Source organism: Porites lutea, chromosome 12 (genome assembly GCF_958299795.1).
Source record: "Porites lutea chromosome 12, jaPorLute2.1, whole genome shotgun sequence".
NCBI lineage: Eukaryota > Metazoa > Cnidaria > Anthozoa > Scleractinia > Poritidae > Porites > Porites lutea.
Genome location: NC_133212.1, coordinates 6,862,552 through 6,879,696, shown reverse-complemented (window position 1 = coordinate 6,879,696; position 17,145 = coordinate 6,862,552). Strand labels below are relative to the sequence as shown.

The 17,145-nt window shown below is 39.5% G+C and overlaps 2 protein-coding genes across 2 annotated transcripts in view; one reads left to right on the top strand and one right to left on the bottom strand.

Annotated features, from left to right (window-relative positions):
• Positions 1 to 5: 5 nt before the first annotated feature.
• LOC140921215 (protein zyg-11 homolog B-like) lies at positions 6 to 14,268 on the bottom strand. Its single transcript, XM_073371192.1, has 16 exons — positions 13,081 to 14,268; positions 11,925 to 12,065; positions 11,534 to 11,592; positions 11,142 to 11,213; positions 10,895 to 10,949; positions 10,490 to 10,543; positions 8,895 to 9,008; positions 8,433 to 8,522; positions 7,763 to 7,811; positions 7,350 to 7,420; positions 6,728 to 6,790; positions 5,942 to 6,009; positions 5,020 to 5,149; positions 3,988 to 4,040; positions 2,944 to 3,038; positions 6 to 947 (listed from the first exon to the last, which is right to left on the bottom strand). Exons 1-16 carry the CDS (start codon positions 14,023 to 14,025, stop codon positions 811 to 813), a joined length of 2,196 nt encoding a protein of 731 aa, XP_073227293.1. The 5' UTR covers positions 14,026 to 14,268; the 3' UTR covers positions 6 to 810.
• A 122-nt stretch (positions 14,269 to 14,390) lies between these two features.
• Positions 14,391 to 17,145, top strand: part of LOC140921774 (uncharacterized) — a 7,880-nt gene continuing 5,125 nt past the window's right edge. Inside the window, exon 1 of the mRNA XM_073371776.1 lies at positions 14,391 to 14,721. Within this exon, the coding sequence (XP_073227877.1) occupies positions 14,463 to 14,721 (259 nt within the window). The 5' untranslated portion in view covers positions 14,391 to 14,462. The remainder of the gene's footprint in view (positions 14,722 to 17,145) is intronic.

The window sequence follows — 17,145 nt, the reverse complement described above, 5'->3', positions numbered from 1 at the left end:
CCATAAATAAAATATTACAATTGTCTGATTCGTTTTGGAATATATACAGCGCTGATGTGATCTAAAAACGTTAGTTTCTTTCAATTTTCGAAACTAGGGGCTATGATTGTTACAATCCCAGATCCTGACACCACAACATTTCAAGAGACACCGAAAATAGCAAACTTATGGTCTTGCTCAGATTAATTTTGGCAATTTCAGCACTTGACAGAACCGTAGTTAAATAAAGTGAAATGATTAGGAAACCCTTTGCTCTATGTTTTTGTTAGCTTTTTTGGAACTGACCGTGCACAACGTTCAATAGCATTCCTATCATTTTGGGCTTACTGACCAATAGAAACATCGCATTAATTTATTCTGTCTTGTGAACACAAACCGAAGGATTGTGCACGGTCAGGGAGCTTCTAACATAACCTACAGCATCATTGTTTTCAACTTTGATGTTTGCCGGCTTTCCTAACCAGTCTCCTCTACTATTAAACTATGACAGACCTGACTGAAATAACACTGTTACTTCTCTGACCTGCACAAGAACATAAGAAAAATAAGCGAATCTGAAGAAAGCAAGAACGGACTGTATTCTTGCAACCTGAAACAGAACTGAGCAGCCCATAATTCTTCACGTTTGTCTCTGTATGAAGATAAGACTTGAGTGGGACCATTTACTTCTGTTACGTGGAGAAATAAATATGAGGCTTTTTTTTCATCAATTTGCAGTTTAACTGCGTAGTTTACGAATGAGGCAAAATCATTGACACTACCATGACCTTGCCTCCTTAAACTCAGTCAGGTCAAACAGGGTTACTATGATTATAAACATTTAAAATCCGCGACAGCATCAAGAAGTTTCTTTGCAAGTTGGTTCACGCCATCATTTGAAGGGTCGACTGTTTGTTCCACGCTTTCTGTCATTCCCTCATCGAGAAGAAGGGGGATGTACCGCGCAGCTGTAGAAGAATCATAGAATAGATCGTGATTAAAGCGCTGGATATTAACACCTATGTGCATATAACGAGGAGCGAACTTCCTATGATGCTGTTTATCATGTTGAAAATGGGGACTTCTAACTTTTGGGTCTACTGTTACCAATTCAAATGAAAGTTACTGAGCAATACTCTCCGGTGATACTGTTTGTTTTGTTGCACAAGATGGTTTGAAGTTTTGAGTCTGTGGATGAAATCCTCATGTGTGACCATTCAGATGGAAGCTACTCTACTGAGCATTATTTTCCTGTGTTACGGTTTATGCTGTGCAAGGTGGTTCAAAGTTTAGAGTCTGGAATGGATGAAATCCTCAAGTGTGACCTCTCAAATGAAAACTAACAAGCAATACTTTCTGTGGTACTGTTTATTGGACAAGATAGTTCAAAGTCTGGACGAAATCCTCAATTGTGACCATTCGAATGAAAGCCACTGATTCCCTGTGGTTATTAGGTGTGACCAATCATTGAAAGTTAATTAGCAATACTTCCCTTGTGCTACTGTTCTTTTAATACTCAGCACTATTTTTCTCTGACCTATTTACCACGTTTTTCCGGGTGGCTTTTCACTTCACTTCCCAGTGACGGATCTAGCGAAGGGGCCTGGGGGGGGGGGGGGGGGCGCCCCCACCTCTTATTTTAAGACCAAGCTGAAGGGCCGAAAAAAAATTTCTTGGGGGACCGGACCCCCCTTATCTCAGGATCTGGATGACCGCCCCCCCCGTTCTAAATATCTGGATCCGCCAATGCTGCTTCCTACAAAAAGCCTACAGCGCGACCATTTAAATGAAAGCAACTGAGCAGCACTTATGCACCTATCAATGTAAACCCCGTGGGGGGGGAGTGCGGGCAAGGGGTGGGGATTTGACAAATTTTAAAATTTTTCGATCAAATTCCCCAGGGTGGGAAACGAAAGGTCAATCAAAAGTGTCAAAAAAGCCCCCACCCCAGGGGAAAAAATCTAAACAAACAATGCTATAATACTATATAAAACGAATAAAAGAACATTTCAAACACGTTGTTACTACTTTTTTTTACGGTTAACGGAAGCTCCATTAAATTACTCGCTGTAATTAAGTATTTTCTCTCTCCACTAGCATATCTTATCTTGAACAACAAAATCACTCCAGGAAGATTGACCGTGCTATATAATATTAATAACACGTAAAATGCTTTATAACATCTGCTCAACATGTCAGAACAGGTCGGATCAGTGACCCATAAAAAATCCTCTGACTTTCATGGTGGAATTCGATTTCAATCGAGGTTTACAACCAGATGGGAACTTGAAGATAAAAACTTCCTCAAAATAGACATTATCTGTTTAGATGACAGTTTAAAGTATCGGATTATGGCGATTAAAACAAATGAAAACTTTATACCTTTCTCCAACAACGTGACTTTCAGGAAGCCTCAAGGGACGGACTTGGTAACTGCTTCTGAATTGATACCAGGCTTCTGTCGGTCAAAGTCAAATGTCCCTACCCCGGGGTCGCTTCACACGATCAAAAGCCCGACAGCGGGGATAGTCCCAGGCATCAAATCCCCTCCCCTTGCCCGCACTCCCCCCCCACGGGATTTACATTGATAGGTGCATTACTTCTGGCACTATGAAAAAATTCCAGAAAGTGGTTCTACGTTCACAGGCGTGGATAGAAGTGACTCTAATTCAGTGGAGACGCGCGCTTTTTGTATCAATAGGCTGATTTCGCAACAGAACGGGAACGTCATTTGACGACGGGAAAGCGCGCGGAAAGGACTAAACTCCACTTCCGGTGCCCAATTTGCCGCTCTGTCATTGGTCAAGCCAGTTGTTTGATTTGCGGGCGCCGTCGTCAACTAACGTTCCCGTTCTGCTGCTAAATCAACCTAATAAGGCTGAAATGCCTCCAAAGGTAATACCCCACATTGTAATTCAAGTGAGACTTGAGGGTTATACTTTGTAACTATAGAAACTTGCATACCATTTCTATGGCAAACATGAAGCATTCCCCACAAAGCCCACATCTGTACTGCGGGCATTAAACAATGAAGAAGCTGTATAAATGGCGTGAACGACCTGGAAACAAACCACAGAACACCTAATCAGCGCACGCCACTTGCATGCAACTAAGGCAAAGCGCAGGAAATTAAAACCCATGTGCACGGGTAACGTCACGGCTGATTCTTGATTTTACTCCTATAGCAGCTACTGTAGTAACTGTGTATATGCTCCCGGAACACTAGCAGCGGAGCACCATGGGTACGAAAATGTGGTAAACTACCCATCCGGGAAACTACCCATCCGTCCGTCCGCACCACAGGCATACCAATGTAAAATAACTCAATCAACAGGTATGGCAACCCAAATGCAACTCGAGGTAATTTTGTTGGGAGGTCGCATAGCTACCCGCGTCTTGTGAAGCAGAGACAAAACTAAGGAGTCAATGAAGGCGAAAACGGAAAGCGGAAATAGTCTCTCTATCCGTGTTTTCTAAGGTATTAAACTTAGATTAATTGTCATGTCCACAAATTTGGAATATAGAGCAGGAGAAAGACCGAGAAAAAGAAAAGTGGGCGGCAGAGGGCGGCAGAGGGCGACAGAGATCTAGAGCGAGAGAGAAAAAACAAAGGAGACATTTTTTTTAGTGTTGGAAGAACAACATAAAAATTTTGTAGCGGCCAGCAATGCAAGGTGAAAATGAGCCGCAGTGAAAAAAAAAACTGAACAACAAAACGTACGACATTTCCTCCATAAAACGAGTAACCAAGAAGTTTCTGGAAGTTTCACGTTGTAGTCGTGCAAAACAACGGCAAAGAAATGCACACAAAAAAGTGTGCTGCACGTGCAAAGTTGCTTTTTTGCTTTCTCCGGCGTTGCCTTCGCCGCTTAGCATTACACGATTTTATATTTTGTTTGAGCAAACTATAAATATTATTGAGAGCTTCGCTTTTAGCCCTGGCTAAATCTATATACTATAACAAGGCAGTTGTGAAGGAAACAACAGAACGGTGTGACATTCTCGTACCGATATGCAACAAGTTCCTCTGATGGCAAATCCCAACTCTTCACTGCTTGCTCCTGTCAAAAAAAAAAGAGAGAGATGACATTTTGTATTTTTTTTGCCCGAACAGAATTTCGTCAGCGAGTGACCTCTTAATTCCAGGCTGCTGGGAGAACCCCTTTCTTTTCGGAAATCCTCTTAGGAAGCGGGAAGACGAAGCTGGTATCTCCCCAGGAATCAAACAGAGACTACACCTTACTATCAAGTTTTTATTTTCATTTCGTACCTTTTACGGTGATCATTAGATCAAGAACACAAACACAAAGAAGCAGAGAAAAACGATGACGTAATAAATTGAAAGTGCAAAGCAAGTCTGCGAAAGCAGACATACTTACATTCACCGGAGAGAAGCAACGACCGGAAATACTTCTACGATCGACAAACCAGAAATAAGCAGTTCAATGGGTTGTTTGTAAAAAAAAATTGATTCCATGTTGCCGTGCGTCTGCTCATACTAGAACAAGGATGACGTCAAAATAAAGTACCAACACAAAAGTGGCGCGAATGTTTTCACCATATTTTCACGTCTGTGATCTATTACTGAACAGACGCACGGTAACATAGAATCTAGTTTTTCTACTGTTTTTAAAATGTGTGCTATGAAACGACAATCTCTGTCTTACATTAAAAAATGCTCAGTTTTGACTTTTATTTTTAATTACTGGGAGAGAGACCAGAACTTAAGCCCTTGATGTCTATTAAGTGATGTTCTTCCCGGGGGGGGGGGGGGTACTCCCTATAACGGCCTATACGGGGAGGCTCCGCCCGATAGGGGTACCTTTTTCAGACCACCCAGACCCTGAGGTAAGGGGGGGGGGGGGGGGAGTTCGGTCTCCAAAAATTTTTTTCGGCCTTCGGGCCTCAGTTTGGCCTAAAAATAAGGAAGGGCCCTGGATCTCCAGGCCCCTCCGCCACTGATAAAAACAAGTGTTTGGACCTCGAGGCGGAGTGTCCCCGTATAAAACTTTGTTAATGGCCCCCCTCGGGTGTTCTTACCAGTTTGACCAGCATCAAGAGTTTCAAAGACATTGGTAAGAGGTCTTCATCGGTCCAATCAAGTAGAATGTTGGACAGAATCCCTCCGGCAAAATATGAGAGCTGAACCAATTTGTCTTCTAAAAGACACCTGTAGGAATGAAGGGAATTGACAATAACTTCACCATACATTCATACATACATTCAACATTGCTGATGGAAGCAGGACGCGGGATCCGTACAAACTATGAACTTAGTGCATGGTTTTCCTGATTGTCATTCATTCATAATATTTCTCCGTTTCTGATTGGCTTAACACCCGCGGTTACTTCTTCCTAACCAGCTAGCGTTCACCAAATTTGGAAGACGTTTGCGAATTGCGGAAGCATGTTTTAGCCTGGTTTTAGGGGAGGAATTATTTTAAATGAATACTAAAAATGATTGGATATTCGGATTTCGCACGATCTGAAGAATTATACAGTTATCAGAGGGTGTTATCCGCCTTAGCCGATTGATCAAACTCAAAATCAACAAATAATTGCTAACTATTACATATGAATAAAGGCATGCGCTGTTCGAACTGTAGAAGGGCGGAGTGGACGAATAAACCTTCTTTATAACCAAAGGCAACCAATTTATGCGAGTTCAAGATTGCAATACTCCCTCACTGAAACAGTACAGGTTTCATCAGTCAAGGCTCTTTCAGTCAGAGTCAACTATGATACGATAACACGTAATGAAATATTTGAATGAATCTTGAATTGAGCACAAGAACCTATGATGTGCCCAATCGATTGAAACCTCCTTATCAGAACCTGAGCGAAGTAATAATTATTTGTTTTTCAGCATTTCACAAAATGACTAAAATTTTAGTCGGGACTACTGCCCCTCGGTCTACACATTTCGCTTCGCAGTTTTCAAAGACGCCGAGTATAAAACTTACCCAATGAGATCAATGAACTCATTTGTGATAAGATGTTTCCTCAGCTCTGGAACCTCAGCAATATTATTCTGCAGCAAAACAAAAGTTAGCCCAGCTCAGAATACTATGCTCGTCAAGTACATGACAATACTTGCATTGCTAATAAAAATGTGCCCTTTAGAGCGGTTTTCATTTGAGTGTCGAAAAGTAATTGGTTTTGCACTTTCTACACGATGCGATTGGCTTAAAAGATTCGCGCCACCTTTTCATCCAATCAGAAGTAAAACCAAAGCCAATTGTGACGCGCTCGCACGATTTTCCCGCGCTTTGCGTCAGCCACATGTAATTACTTCGAGTTATGATTGGTTCGTATTGTCTGTGTGCTATGTGATTGGCCAGAGTAATTACTTTGGTTTTGGTTTTACGACACTCAAACGAAAACCACTCTATAGATGTTCATAATCATATAACTGTGGATTTTCTTGTTTCCATATTTCTTTCATACCCATCCTGTTCAACTATCGTAAGACATTCAAAGAAGATTCAAAGATTGCCACAGTTACCCTTGACTAAAAGTCCTAGCATGGCTCCTAGCATTGCTACAAAAAATTTCCTTGATTGGCAATTAAAGGAAGGTGTCCCTTTCGCGAAAGAGTCTGCGGGTACAGTTCACAATAAAATTTAAGAAACCTTTAACGCACATATGGTGACTTATGATCAATAAGGTAGAATAAGAGTTCGAAGATTTTGTCCCTACAAAAAAAAAAATTGGCAGGGGGAGGTGTGATAGATTCTAATACTTCTTACCAGTGTTCCCAGAATCTTCTTTTTGATTATGATGTGTTTTTCTTGGGTCTCCTCCTTAAAGGTCTGTTGACGCAGAGCCACACAAAATGCTTTACAAACATTAAAGCTGGGTTCTCAAGGCAGTTGTATGTCTTTCCTACATATCACTGGCGGAAGTTACCTTCAGTTTCTTCCAGAAATTTCTGCGAGACATGCAGGCAATCTTAATCATATGCCTCTGTTTCACTCTTTTACGAACAAGTCGAACGTTGAATTTGTCGTGAATGCTTGACTGAAAACGACTCAATCATGATTGTCCTGAAGGTGATTGCATCAAGGAGGGAACTGAATTCCTTCTAAAACTGTTCATGTAACCAAAAACTCGTAGTTACTTCACTGTTTAAATTGGAAAGTTGGACATTTATAGAGTTAAGGCAAGGGCTAGCTTGTTAAAACCTGTGTTAATTTAATCCGAAACTCAAAGAAGATTTATAACGGACAATCAACACATCTATCTATAAGTGTCCTTGAATCTGGCCGAAAAACGCTGAATTTCATCCCTGATTTTCCAGGTAGTGTAAGGCACAAATTATAAGTACATCAAGCATGTTTCAAAGCTTGCACACACTTTTGTCAAAAATACCTTGAGTCCTTGTGCAGCCATTTGCACTCCGCCTTTATGAACGAATTTAAAACAAGTACTGGGCGCCTCATCTAAAAGATCAAAATAAGACACAACTTATTGATAAAATAAAATTAATTTTGTCTATCTCACATGTAAAAATGGCTCAACCTCAAGCTATGAGTAAATACGTAAGTGTAGTGCTACGACTGCAATCAAGTTCTTTATGAGATACGACACTTTTCCTTCGCTATACGGTGGACTAGCATCCCAGTAGGAAAGGAAAAGAGGCAGTATCACTATGTTATTTTTGAGGGCGCATAGGTTGGTATTTCTTTCACTTTGAGCTCAGATATACAGAGCTATAAAAGAAACAAAGTAGGCATCGTCGTTTATTTTTTTCACCTTGTTACAGTGCAATCAGTTTAACATACCTGTTACGTTCCAGAGAACACTTAGAGTAAGGCTCAAGATGAAGTCTGCCTGAAAATAAACAGCAGAAACAATTTCTAACTCACACCGAAGGAAACATAATGGTGTGACAGACGTTCATTAAAAACGTTAGAAGTTTGTATCTAACTAAATTGTCTCTCAGGAGATTTTCTTTTCTGGGACAAAAAGTTAATCAACTATCTAACTATTAAGGATGCATTCGCATAAAATCAAACGGCTCAGCATACCTTCACTTTCGCACGCGTGATTTTGACGCCAGTTCACATTCGCATGCACCACTCGCTCCAGACAACACGATTTGCAATTTTCAATTTTTTTCGGAACAAGCTTAAGGTTCTTTTTCAATTTACATGATACCACAATGAAATTTCGTACCAGAACAAGAATTTCATTCACCCAGAATGAAAACTGCAATGACTTGTATGGGAAAAAAATTTTGTCTGGATATCAGGCAAACAGATGCAAAGAAAAAACTGGAGATGGAATAAACTCAGTTGTTCCAGAATGAAAGTCACTCTGGTATCATGTAAACAGCCCCCTAGTAACTTCATTGAAAAGAGACTAAACATAATGTGGGGCAACAAATGTGAAGGATGAACCTGTTGAGCATGACCTGATCACGGTTTCCTCAGCATTTAGTTTTACACTCACCTCACTTGAACTTATTTTCCCTTGAGCAATGGCAAACAAAGCCAAGATGTTTCGTTCAGAGCCAAGAGCAATGGTCTCTGGTGTAGAAATCTGGACAGAAGCAAAGTAACACCGATTCACATCTCTTCTCAATGAGATGAGACAAGGGGGTGAGAGCTTGGACTGAAAAACGGCGGGGAGCTTATAAAAGAGAGGAGAGAGCTTATGACAGGAGGCTTATATTCAGACGGACTTAAAATCGTTGTGAATTTGTGCTAGTACATACCACAGGACTTCCTGAAGTATTGCCTTCAAATTTCAGTGCCAGAAATAGAGGGAGTGTTCAAGAATGATGATGAGAATTTACATGCTGCTGAATCACTAGTTTATCAGAATTTATCCGACCTGTGGAAATTTCAGCTCCAAACTAGGCATTACAACTACATTCTTTTTACAGATAATTTTTTAATACACTGACAATACCTTAGATGACAAGATAGCACAAACTTTGATTGACAGTTGTAGAATGGTTTGATCAGTTGAGAAACGGCATAAAGCATCCAATGCAAGACGGGCAGCCTCAAAGCAGTTGAATTTCTATTCAGGAAACACAGAAAACACTGGGATAATCATTGGAGAATATTACAGTAAAACCTATATTAAGTGGCCTCCTTTTAGGCAGCCACCCTCCATATATTCAGCGACAGTTACCTGAGTCATGTCAAACAAAATTGTCAATAAATCATTGTAAATACATGTAGAAGCTCTATAATTATCAAACGGTTACGTGCTAGACCTCTACATGGTATGTTTGTCTGTATTTCCCCAAGGGTGCCTTTCATAGGTTCATCACCCCATGAAAGGGAATCCAGGACAGTCTTGGATTTTGGATTCCATGACATGGATTCTGGATTCCAGGCACTAAATTCCGGACTCTTTGTCAGTAGAACTTGGATTCTGGATTCCAATCATTAGTAGGATTCCGGATTCCTTGAGCTTTATTTTGGATTCCAAAGCCCAGGATTCGGAGTCCACAGCAAAATTTGCTGGACTGAGGAAGCCGGATTCCGTTACATGGGGCTAAGTTCAACTGTATCTTTTTGAAAAATTTAAGTTTTGTTTTGATGTTATTTGGTTTAAATTATTATATTTTGGGTGATATGATCATGTAACAGGTGCAGTCATACACAACATGTTAAATGTGGCATGGTAAATTTAACATGGGTTTAGTTTACCGCGGTAACATTTGGTTACACGTAAATGAAATGCCGGCTGGGAGGTAAAAGAAGCCAACCCTATGGCCTCATTCATGTTATTGTGGTTAATACTCGCTGTCGATCACGGCAGGATTTTATGTAATGTAGAAAATTTACTAATTTAAGCAACATATCATCTGCTATGTTAGTCCTGATAAATTAGCAAGGGTATTAAGCCAGTTTGTTTTAAAATCTAGGCCTGTCTGTTAGTAATAGAACATATTATTGGTAGATATCTTTCCTATATCTGGCCCAACAAACCAGCTGAAATCTAACCTTAAAATTCCAGTGAAATCTGCCATGTCAAAATCTATCTTTCACGAAACAGCACACAACACTGGCGCAAGAAACCTGCTAAAATAGACAATTTTCTTGTGGTTTCCTGTTGGTGTCTAATGAAGAATCCTGATTGATGTTTTGCCTTGGGTATTGAAACACCCTATTCTACCACATTAATAGACTACAGGCAGTCTCTTATTTTTCTTTTGAGTCAGACTTGCATAATCTCACTTTTTTGCTCACCGCACGTCGTTCTGAGGAAAGAAGAAGGACCGCTTGCAGTCTACCATGTTAATGTCATGCGGGGTTTGTTTCTTCTTTTTGATGCACGGATATTTCTCATGGTAAATTTATCTCTGGAAAGCCCGGTCACAGGCACCATACCTATTTCTCTTGGTAAAAGGGTCATTTACCATGGTAAAAGTGTCCAGTACGTGTAACCTCACGTATTGTATCATAAAGGGTTTGAAACATGTTCGTTCATAGTCTACTGGTGAATAGCCTCTGCTAAAATTTTGTACATTAGAAGAAGGAATAACTTACTGCTTTCCTGAAAAGTTGACGTGTTTCCAGAATTAAAAGGCAATTTCTAAGAAGCTAGTGACAAAAGCAAAAATATTGTGAGTACATGGCCCAAAAATGACATTGATTGAACTAAGATTCAAATATGAATTCAAGATATACAAAATTCATAAAACGATACTTCAGGCCATTCCACTGACACAAAAAATTGTTAATTGGGACATTATTTTTTTAGAAGCTATTAATTATTTTTTTGTCAAGAAATTCAACATCCCTATATCCTACATGGAATTTATGTCAAATAAGGAAATGCAGCACAAACAGAACATAATTGAATTTAATAAGGAGTTTTAATAATTATTATTATAAATTGATAATGGAACAGCAAAATAATTTACTAATATAAATAAAAAAACTTAGCCTCACTTCATTTTTGTCAGAAAAGATACTCATTGCTGAAATAACCAACAGTGCAATTTTACTGAGGAAAAAAACAAACAAAATTAATTAAAATATAGTGAAGCATAAACGAGCTGAATTATTTTTATTACTCTTACTCTTATGCAGGAAGTAATTCTAAAAAAATGACTATTAGGCTTAAAGGCCAAGACAAGTAAAATGAGGAAGGAGAAAATAAGTTGAAAATGATAGTGGGAAAAACAATTCTACATACCTGAGGTATGTAGCATGAACCTCAGTCTCTCCAGTCCCTCCTGGACCTCGGATGATGTTAAAAACGCAAGCTCTGAATGAACACAAGTAACAAAGATATCTGTACCAAAATTATTACAAGAACGTCGTGTTTCAAACAGGTCACGTTGCAGTTTTCTCAGAGTGAAAATGCCTTGAATATTATAAAATTCGCCTCACTTCTAGTATAAAAATGTTTGGGAACAGTGTGGGGAAGGTTGAATGTCTTCAATTAATTACAGACCAGTGATTCACTGTTCACAGCTTTCTGAGAAAAGTATGAAACATACATGTATCAAAGTTTTAATTACCAATAACTTAATATTGAAAAAAAACACTTCATTAATGAAAACTAAACAGAAAAAAAAGACCTACGTTGCAGCCATTTGAACACGCAAATCTCTGGGATGCTTTTCCATTGGAGAGAGAACAAGCTAAGAAGCAAACCAAAAAAGATTTCCAGTTGCTAAACATTTAAATCCCTTAGTATCTTATACTTTAAAAAAAAAAGGTGTTAAAACATTTTATTTAATATTTGAGTCAATGAAACTTTACCCAAGGTCCCCGAATTAAGTTTGTAGTAACATAAACAAGGTTAATTTGCACACAATAATAAGACGACTATCCGCATCCATCAACAACCATTCCAGATACAAATTGTCATGCAGCATAATGATCATTAGTGCTTTCAAAAAACACACAAAAGAAAATTTTACTTATAATAATTATTACTGTTGGCATTTCCATACTGATGTGACATGAATACCTGAAGCACTTCCGGTTTTCTTTCAGTCCAGTTCTTACTGACTAGAAATAATCCTCGTAAGGCTTCTGTCATGTAAGATGCTCTTTCTGGATGTGCTTGCAGTGCAGAGAGAATCTGCCGTTCACTTCCTTCACCAGTGATCTGAAAAAGTTCGTAATAATACATGTTCAGCTGAGGCCCTCTTAGGCAGGGTACATATATCCAAGTCTGAATTTCAAATACAGTGTAGTTGGTCATTTCACAGTTTGAAGAGCCAGAATTCAACCCATCTTTGAGTCAACAGGTTGCTCCACTAAAGCCATTCTGCATGAATCAAGGAAGATCTTTGATAAAAATCCTTTCATGTTGCTTGGATACAATTTTGAATCCTGAGGGCTTTTAGCCATGAGTACGTGGTACAGTGGGCTCAGCTATGACTATTGGACGAATGCTCTAATCAAAACACTAATTCGACAGGAGGAAATGAGATTGACTAGTATGGAAATTCCTTTGTGGTGACTTCAAAGGCTTTGAGAGAATTCCAGTAGAGCCTCGAGCTTTCTCTTTCTCCATCAAGAAGGAGTCACAAAAGCAGGGCTGTCAACTCTCCCGGATAATCTGGGAGACTCCACATTTTGGAGCGTATCTCCCGGTCTCCAGATTAGAGTATGAAATCTCCCAGATAATCGCTGAAGTTTGCCATTTCTTCAGTAGAATTAACTTTCCGACTATTTGAGCAATTTCAATGTTAACATCGAACATTTCCTCATAAACGGCTCTGGTATGCCATGATAATAATGTGATTGGTGGGATGACCTGATTGGTTTACTTCCCACCAATCACATTATTATCATTGCATACCAGAGCCATTTATGAGGAAATGTTCGATGTTAACATTAAAATAAATTGCACATTATTATCATGGCATACGGGAGCTGTTTATGAGTAAACGTTCCTTTTTGAAAGAGGCTAAAACATCTTTTTCCCGCGTTTTGTGTCACCACAAATTTGTGACGATCGGAGAGAATTTTAAGCAGAAATGATGTCATGTTCCCTGCGGTATGACATCATCTACCATCCCTCTCCTATCAACTCTCAATATTTGAATACGTCGGGGGTTGACAGCCCTACAAAAAGATGCTCTGCTCGCAGGGTGGCTCCCCCTTTACTGAATTACCTGAATGTTTGCAGGAAGCCACTTTGCATGTGATGTTAATCCAGTCTTACAAAGTCCAAGAAACTGCAGCTTGGGATGGGAATTAAGAAACAACTGTAAAGGATTATCCAAAATTCTTGGAGTTCCAGACACATCTAAATACACAAGATCAGGCATCGCTTGCTCATCTCCTAGAAGTTCCTCTACCTTCTCAGAATGTGACGGCCAGTCATATCCATTCATGTTATCAGGATTTCTGGAAATATCAAGCATCTGAAGAGAATTAAAATCTCGAAATTCCACAGGGTTATTCCACGCTACGGGTGTATTATAAGCCAGTAATGTCTTCAGCTGACCTCTTAAATTCCCAAATGAGATCGTACCACTTATTTTTGTATTTGAAATGTTGACATATTCCAAACATTTCAAATGTTGACAAGCAACTTTAAATTCCTCATCTTGTATTTTAGTGTCGCTAATGTCCAAATGAGTAAGGCAGCTTAGTTGATGTAGAGAAGAAAAATACAAATGGTTCCTGGTATGACTCAGACTGAGTTCCCTCAAAGTTGCTGACACCAACTTAAGAAGTTCAAAAACATGAGGCTCTGGCATTGATGTTCCTTGGAAATCTATTTTAAAAACTTTGTGTTGGGCTAAAAGATGTTTCAAGGCTTCATAATTTATACTGTCGGTCCTCCGGAGATCGAATTTCCTTATTCTGCAAAACATGGAATCACTAAATAACGATAATGTTCTTCTGGTTAGCTGTCCACTGCTTGTAAGACCCTTCATGATATTCTCTGCAAGCTGCTCGTGTAAGAAAACCGGGGAATTGAAAACAAGTTTTCCACGGGGAACAAAACATTCCTCGACACGATCTCGCTCTTCATGACACAGATCCTCGATTCTTGTACAGATAAAGTGCAGGCAGGTTTTTTCAAGAGACGCTGGTGAAACAGTTGTCATTCTATCAAAAAGAATGTTCAGGGAATCACATCAAAAGTCTCACAGAAACTCGGGTGTGTGATGCAACTTGTTGCAGGCATCCATTTTACAAGTACAACTTTGGAAACCAAACTGTAGGCTTAACAGCTTTTTTGAGGCAATATATCTTATCTGAAGTTATTTTTTCCAAGGATCGTCTTCAACTAAGCTTGTAAACACAACTTAACCCAAACTTTTCGATTTCATTTTCATCCGCCGTAGTTCCGCCATGGTGTTTTTAATAGTTTTTCGACTTAGTAACCTTTCCTTCCAAATCCCAAACTGGGTCCCGAGAATATCCGAGACATTCCGATTCATCATCGATCATTATCCGTTAATTTAAAACGTTGTCTGTGCCAGAAGCATCTTAATGCTTCTACTGTGAGGCACTCACCGACAAAACACAAAATTGTACAAAAATGGCCTCTAAAAGGCAAAAGTGGAAGGGTTCAGCAGAGAAGGCGAGGAGAATGTCAAGAGAATCACTCACAGACTCGCGTAAGAGCAGCGTATTAGGAGAGGAAACTTCTGCTAACGAACTTGCAGAATACCTTGAAACGCTGAAGAAAAAGTCTGGCATCAAATCTCTATGGAAAGGAGAGAGTTTTGATAGGGTAGTCCGTGACGAGGAGGATAAAACTCCAGATATTTCAATCTCTAGTATGGATGACGAAATAGGTGAGCCTTTATGATATTTTATCTCGACGTCCACCCCAAGCTTAATCTAGCATAATTATTGTGGGTAAAAAAAATATAAGCTTATAGCAGAAGTTCATTCCAATATGACAGTTTTTTTTTCTTTTCGCCGACAAAAAGATTATACAAAGGTAGGCGCCTCATCGAAATTTCAGCTTCCAAATAGCTTTCCAACCCAATGAAATTCTCGTCTAAAATTCTTGGCTTGCAACCACGTGACAAGGCGGCCATGTTGGTGGTGTGTTGATGGTCAATACAGTAGAAATTTTTCTCGAAGAATTTACATGAAAATGGAGTTAAGTTCCCAGAGTTGAGAAATGCTTTTGTTCTTGACCACCAACATGGCTGCCGTGATGTTACGTGCAAACTAGCAACAGCCCGAAATTCGAGATCCGGCAGACGCCATCTTGGAGAACCACTAGCAGCCTAGTGACGAGTATGTCACGTCAATGCGCTCAGCCTGAGTTTGACAGAAAGATTAAATCACTCAACACTTCTTTTTTCTTCGTTTCAGATTGTGTTTTTTGTGGTCTTTACTTCTTATGTAGCTCCGAAACGAGGAAACAAGAAGTTGTAAGTGATTTAAAAAACTTAGGTTGAGCACATTGACCTCACACACTCATCTCCAGGCTGCTAAGAGCCTGATAACGGTCGATTTAAGCTTAAATTTAAAGATGATAAAGATGAATCATTACTGACAGGGCTTGAAATAATTTCCAGAGAGTCTCTGGATAGGATGACCAGCGAAATTCATTTTAGCTCGGCCACATATCGTTTCTGGCCAGACAAATTAATAAGGTAAATAACTCTTAAAACAGGGCCCCATGAACCAAAACAGGCATTACATATTTCCAAAAAAGTCATTGCTTAGAGCTTATAGTACTTTAAAGCACTCATTGTCAACAATGAAAATAAATTACAATGGCAAAATAAAAATGAGCTTATGTGTATTAAACGAGTGGATAAAAATGTAGACTACTCACAGCACACTTCCAGATCTGGGAAGTGCACTTTGGACCTTAATGTGATGATGGAGTGAGACTTCAGAAAAGGTCAGCAAAGTCTGGAAAGGTAAAAAGGAAAAGCTGCTAGATTTTTTTTTGTGTCACGCTTTCCGCTTGCAACTAGCATTTGGCCTGTCGACACTTTATTTTCTACTGCTACTGTTCAGCCAATCAGTTCTCCAGTAGCTTGTGTATGATCTGCAGCTGGTATTTGCAAACAAAGGGAAAGAACTGGGGTACTTGGAAGAAGATTATCCAACCACATCATTTTTTGAAAACAAAAGGTTCCCAAGTTGTTTTGCAAATGGACCAATAAAAATTAAAGATTCAACTATGCAACCGTTGAAAACTTTAAAACCATTTAAACATACCTGACCTCTCAGGAAACAGCCCTTAAATTCACGAAGTCATGTTATTGGTCCGTTTGCAAATATTACTTGAGAATGTTTTGTTTTCAAAAACCCTTGTGATTGGATAATCTTCTTCCAAGTGCAGTGGTTGGAGTAGTCGCGCTGTAACCGCTCATTTCTGCAGATGTTCATGGGGAGGGAATGCATGAGAAAGCCCAGTAAGAATGTCTGCATGGGAGGCTAGGTTCTCCAGTGTTTTGTCTAGTAAACATCCTGTTAATACTACAGTAGTTCACAGTAAGAACTCAGAAAAGTCAATAAGTGCTCTTTTGTCACTTAACAAATCACCTAAAGAGTGATTCGGGTTCTGGTATGATAATGTGCAGGTATTTGGTGTAAGGTGAGTTACTGGTATGGAACTGGTATGATGGGTGTTGGGTAGCACCAAAAATAAAATCTCCAGGTTTGAGATTGTCAGAGGCTGGCATCTTTGATAACTGTGATAACTGTAAGTGTTTAATACAGAGACAAATAAAGGGACATTTCAAAGTGCGTATCATAAAGCGGGCTAGCCTGCGAGCAAGCTCTCTGGGGCACTCTGGTGACAGAGCGGGAAAAGCAAGGAGAGCTTGCAGCTTTGTCTCTGGAATTTGAATTCAACCTCCAATACCCCTGTGGCTCCCCGTCGACTGAGCTGTCAGTGGATACGAGCGCAAATGTAAACAACATTGAAAAACACATACCCGGGATAATGACGTCATAACTATAAATTAATGTCATCTTTGCCAATCAGTATTTTGCATCGACTTTTTCTATGCAGACATTCAAATTCCAGAGATGTAAAATAGTTGCAAGCTCTCCTTCCTTTTCCCGCCCTGCCGCCAGTACACCCCGGAGAGCTTGTTCACAGGCTAAAAGCAGGCTCTCAGAATAGATGGCACAGACAAGTGATTTATTGATACAAGGAAAAAATCATACAATTTAGGTAACTATAAAAGAAGTAACTGCTCATATAAAGTAATTTAATACAAGCACCGTTATTAAAACACCAT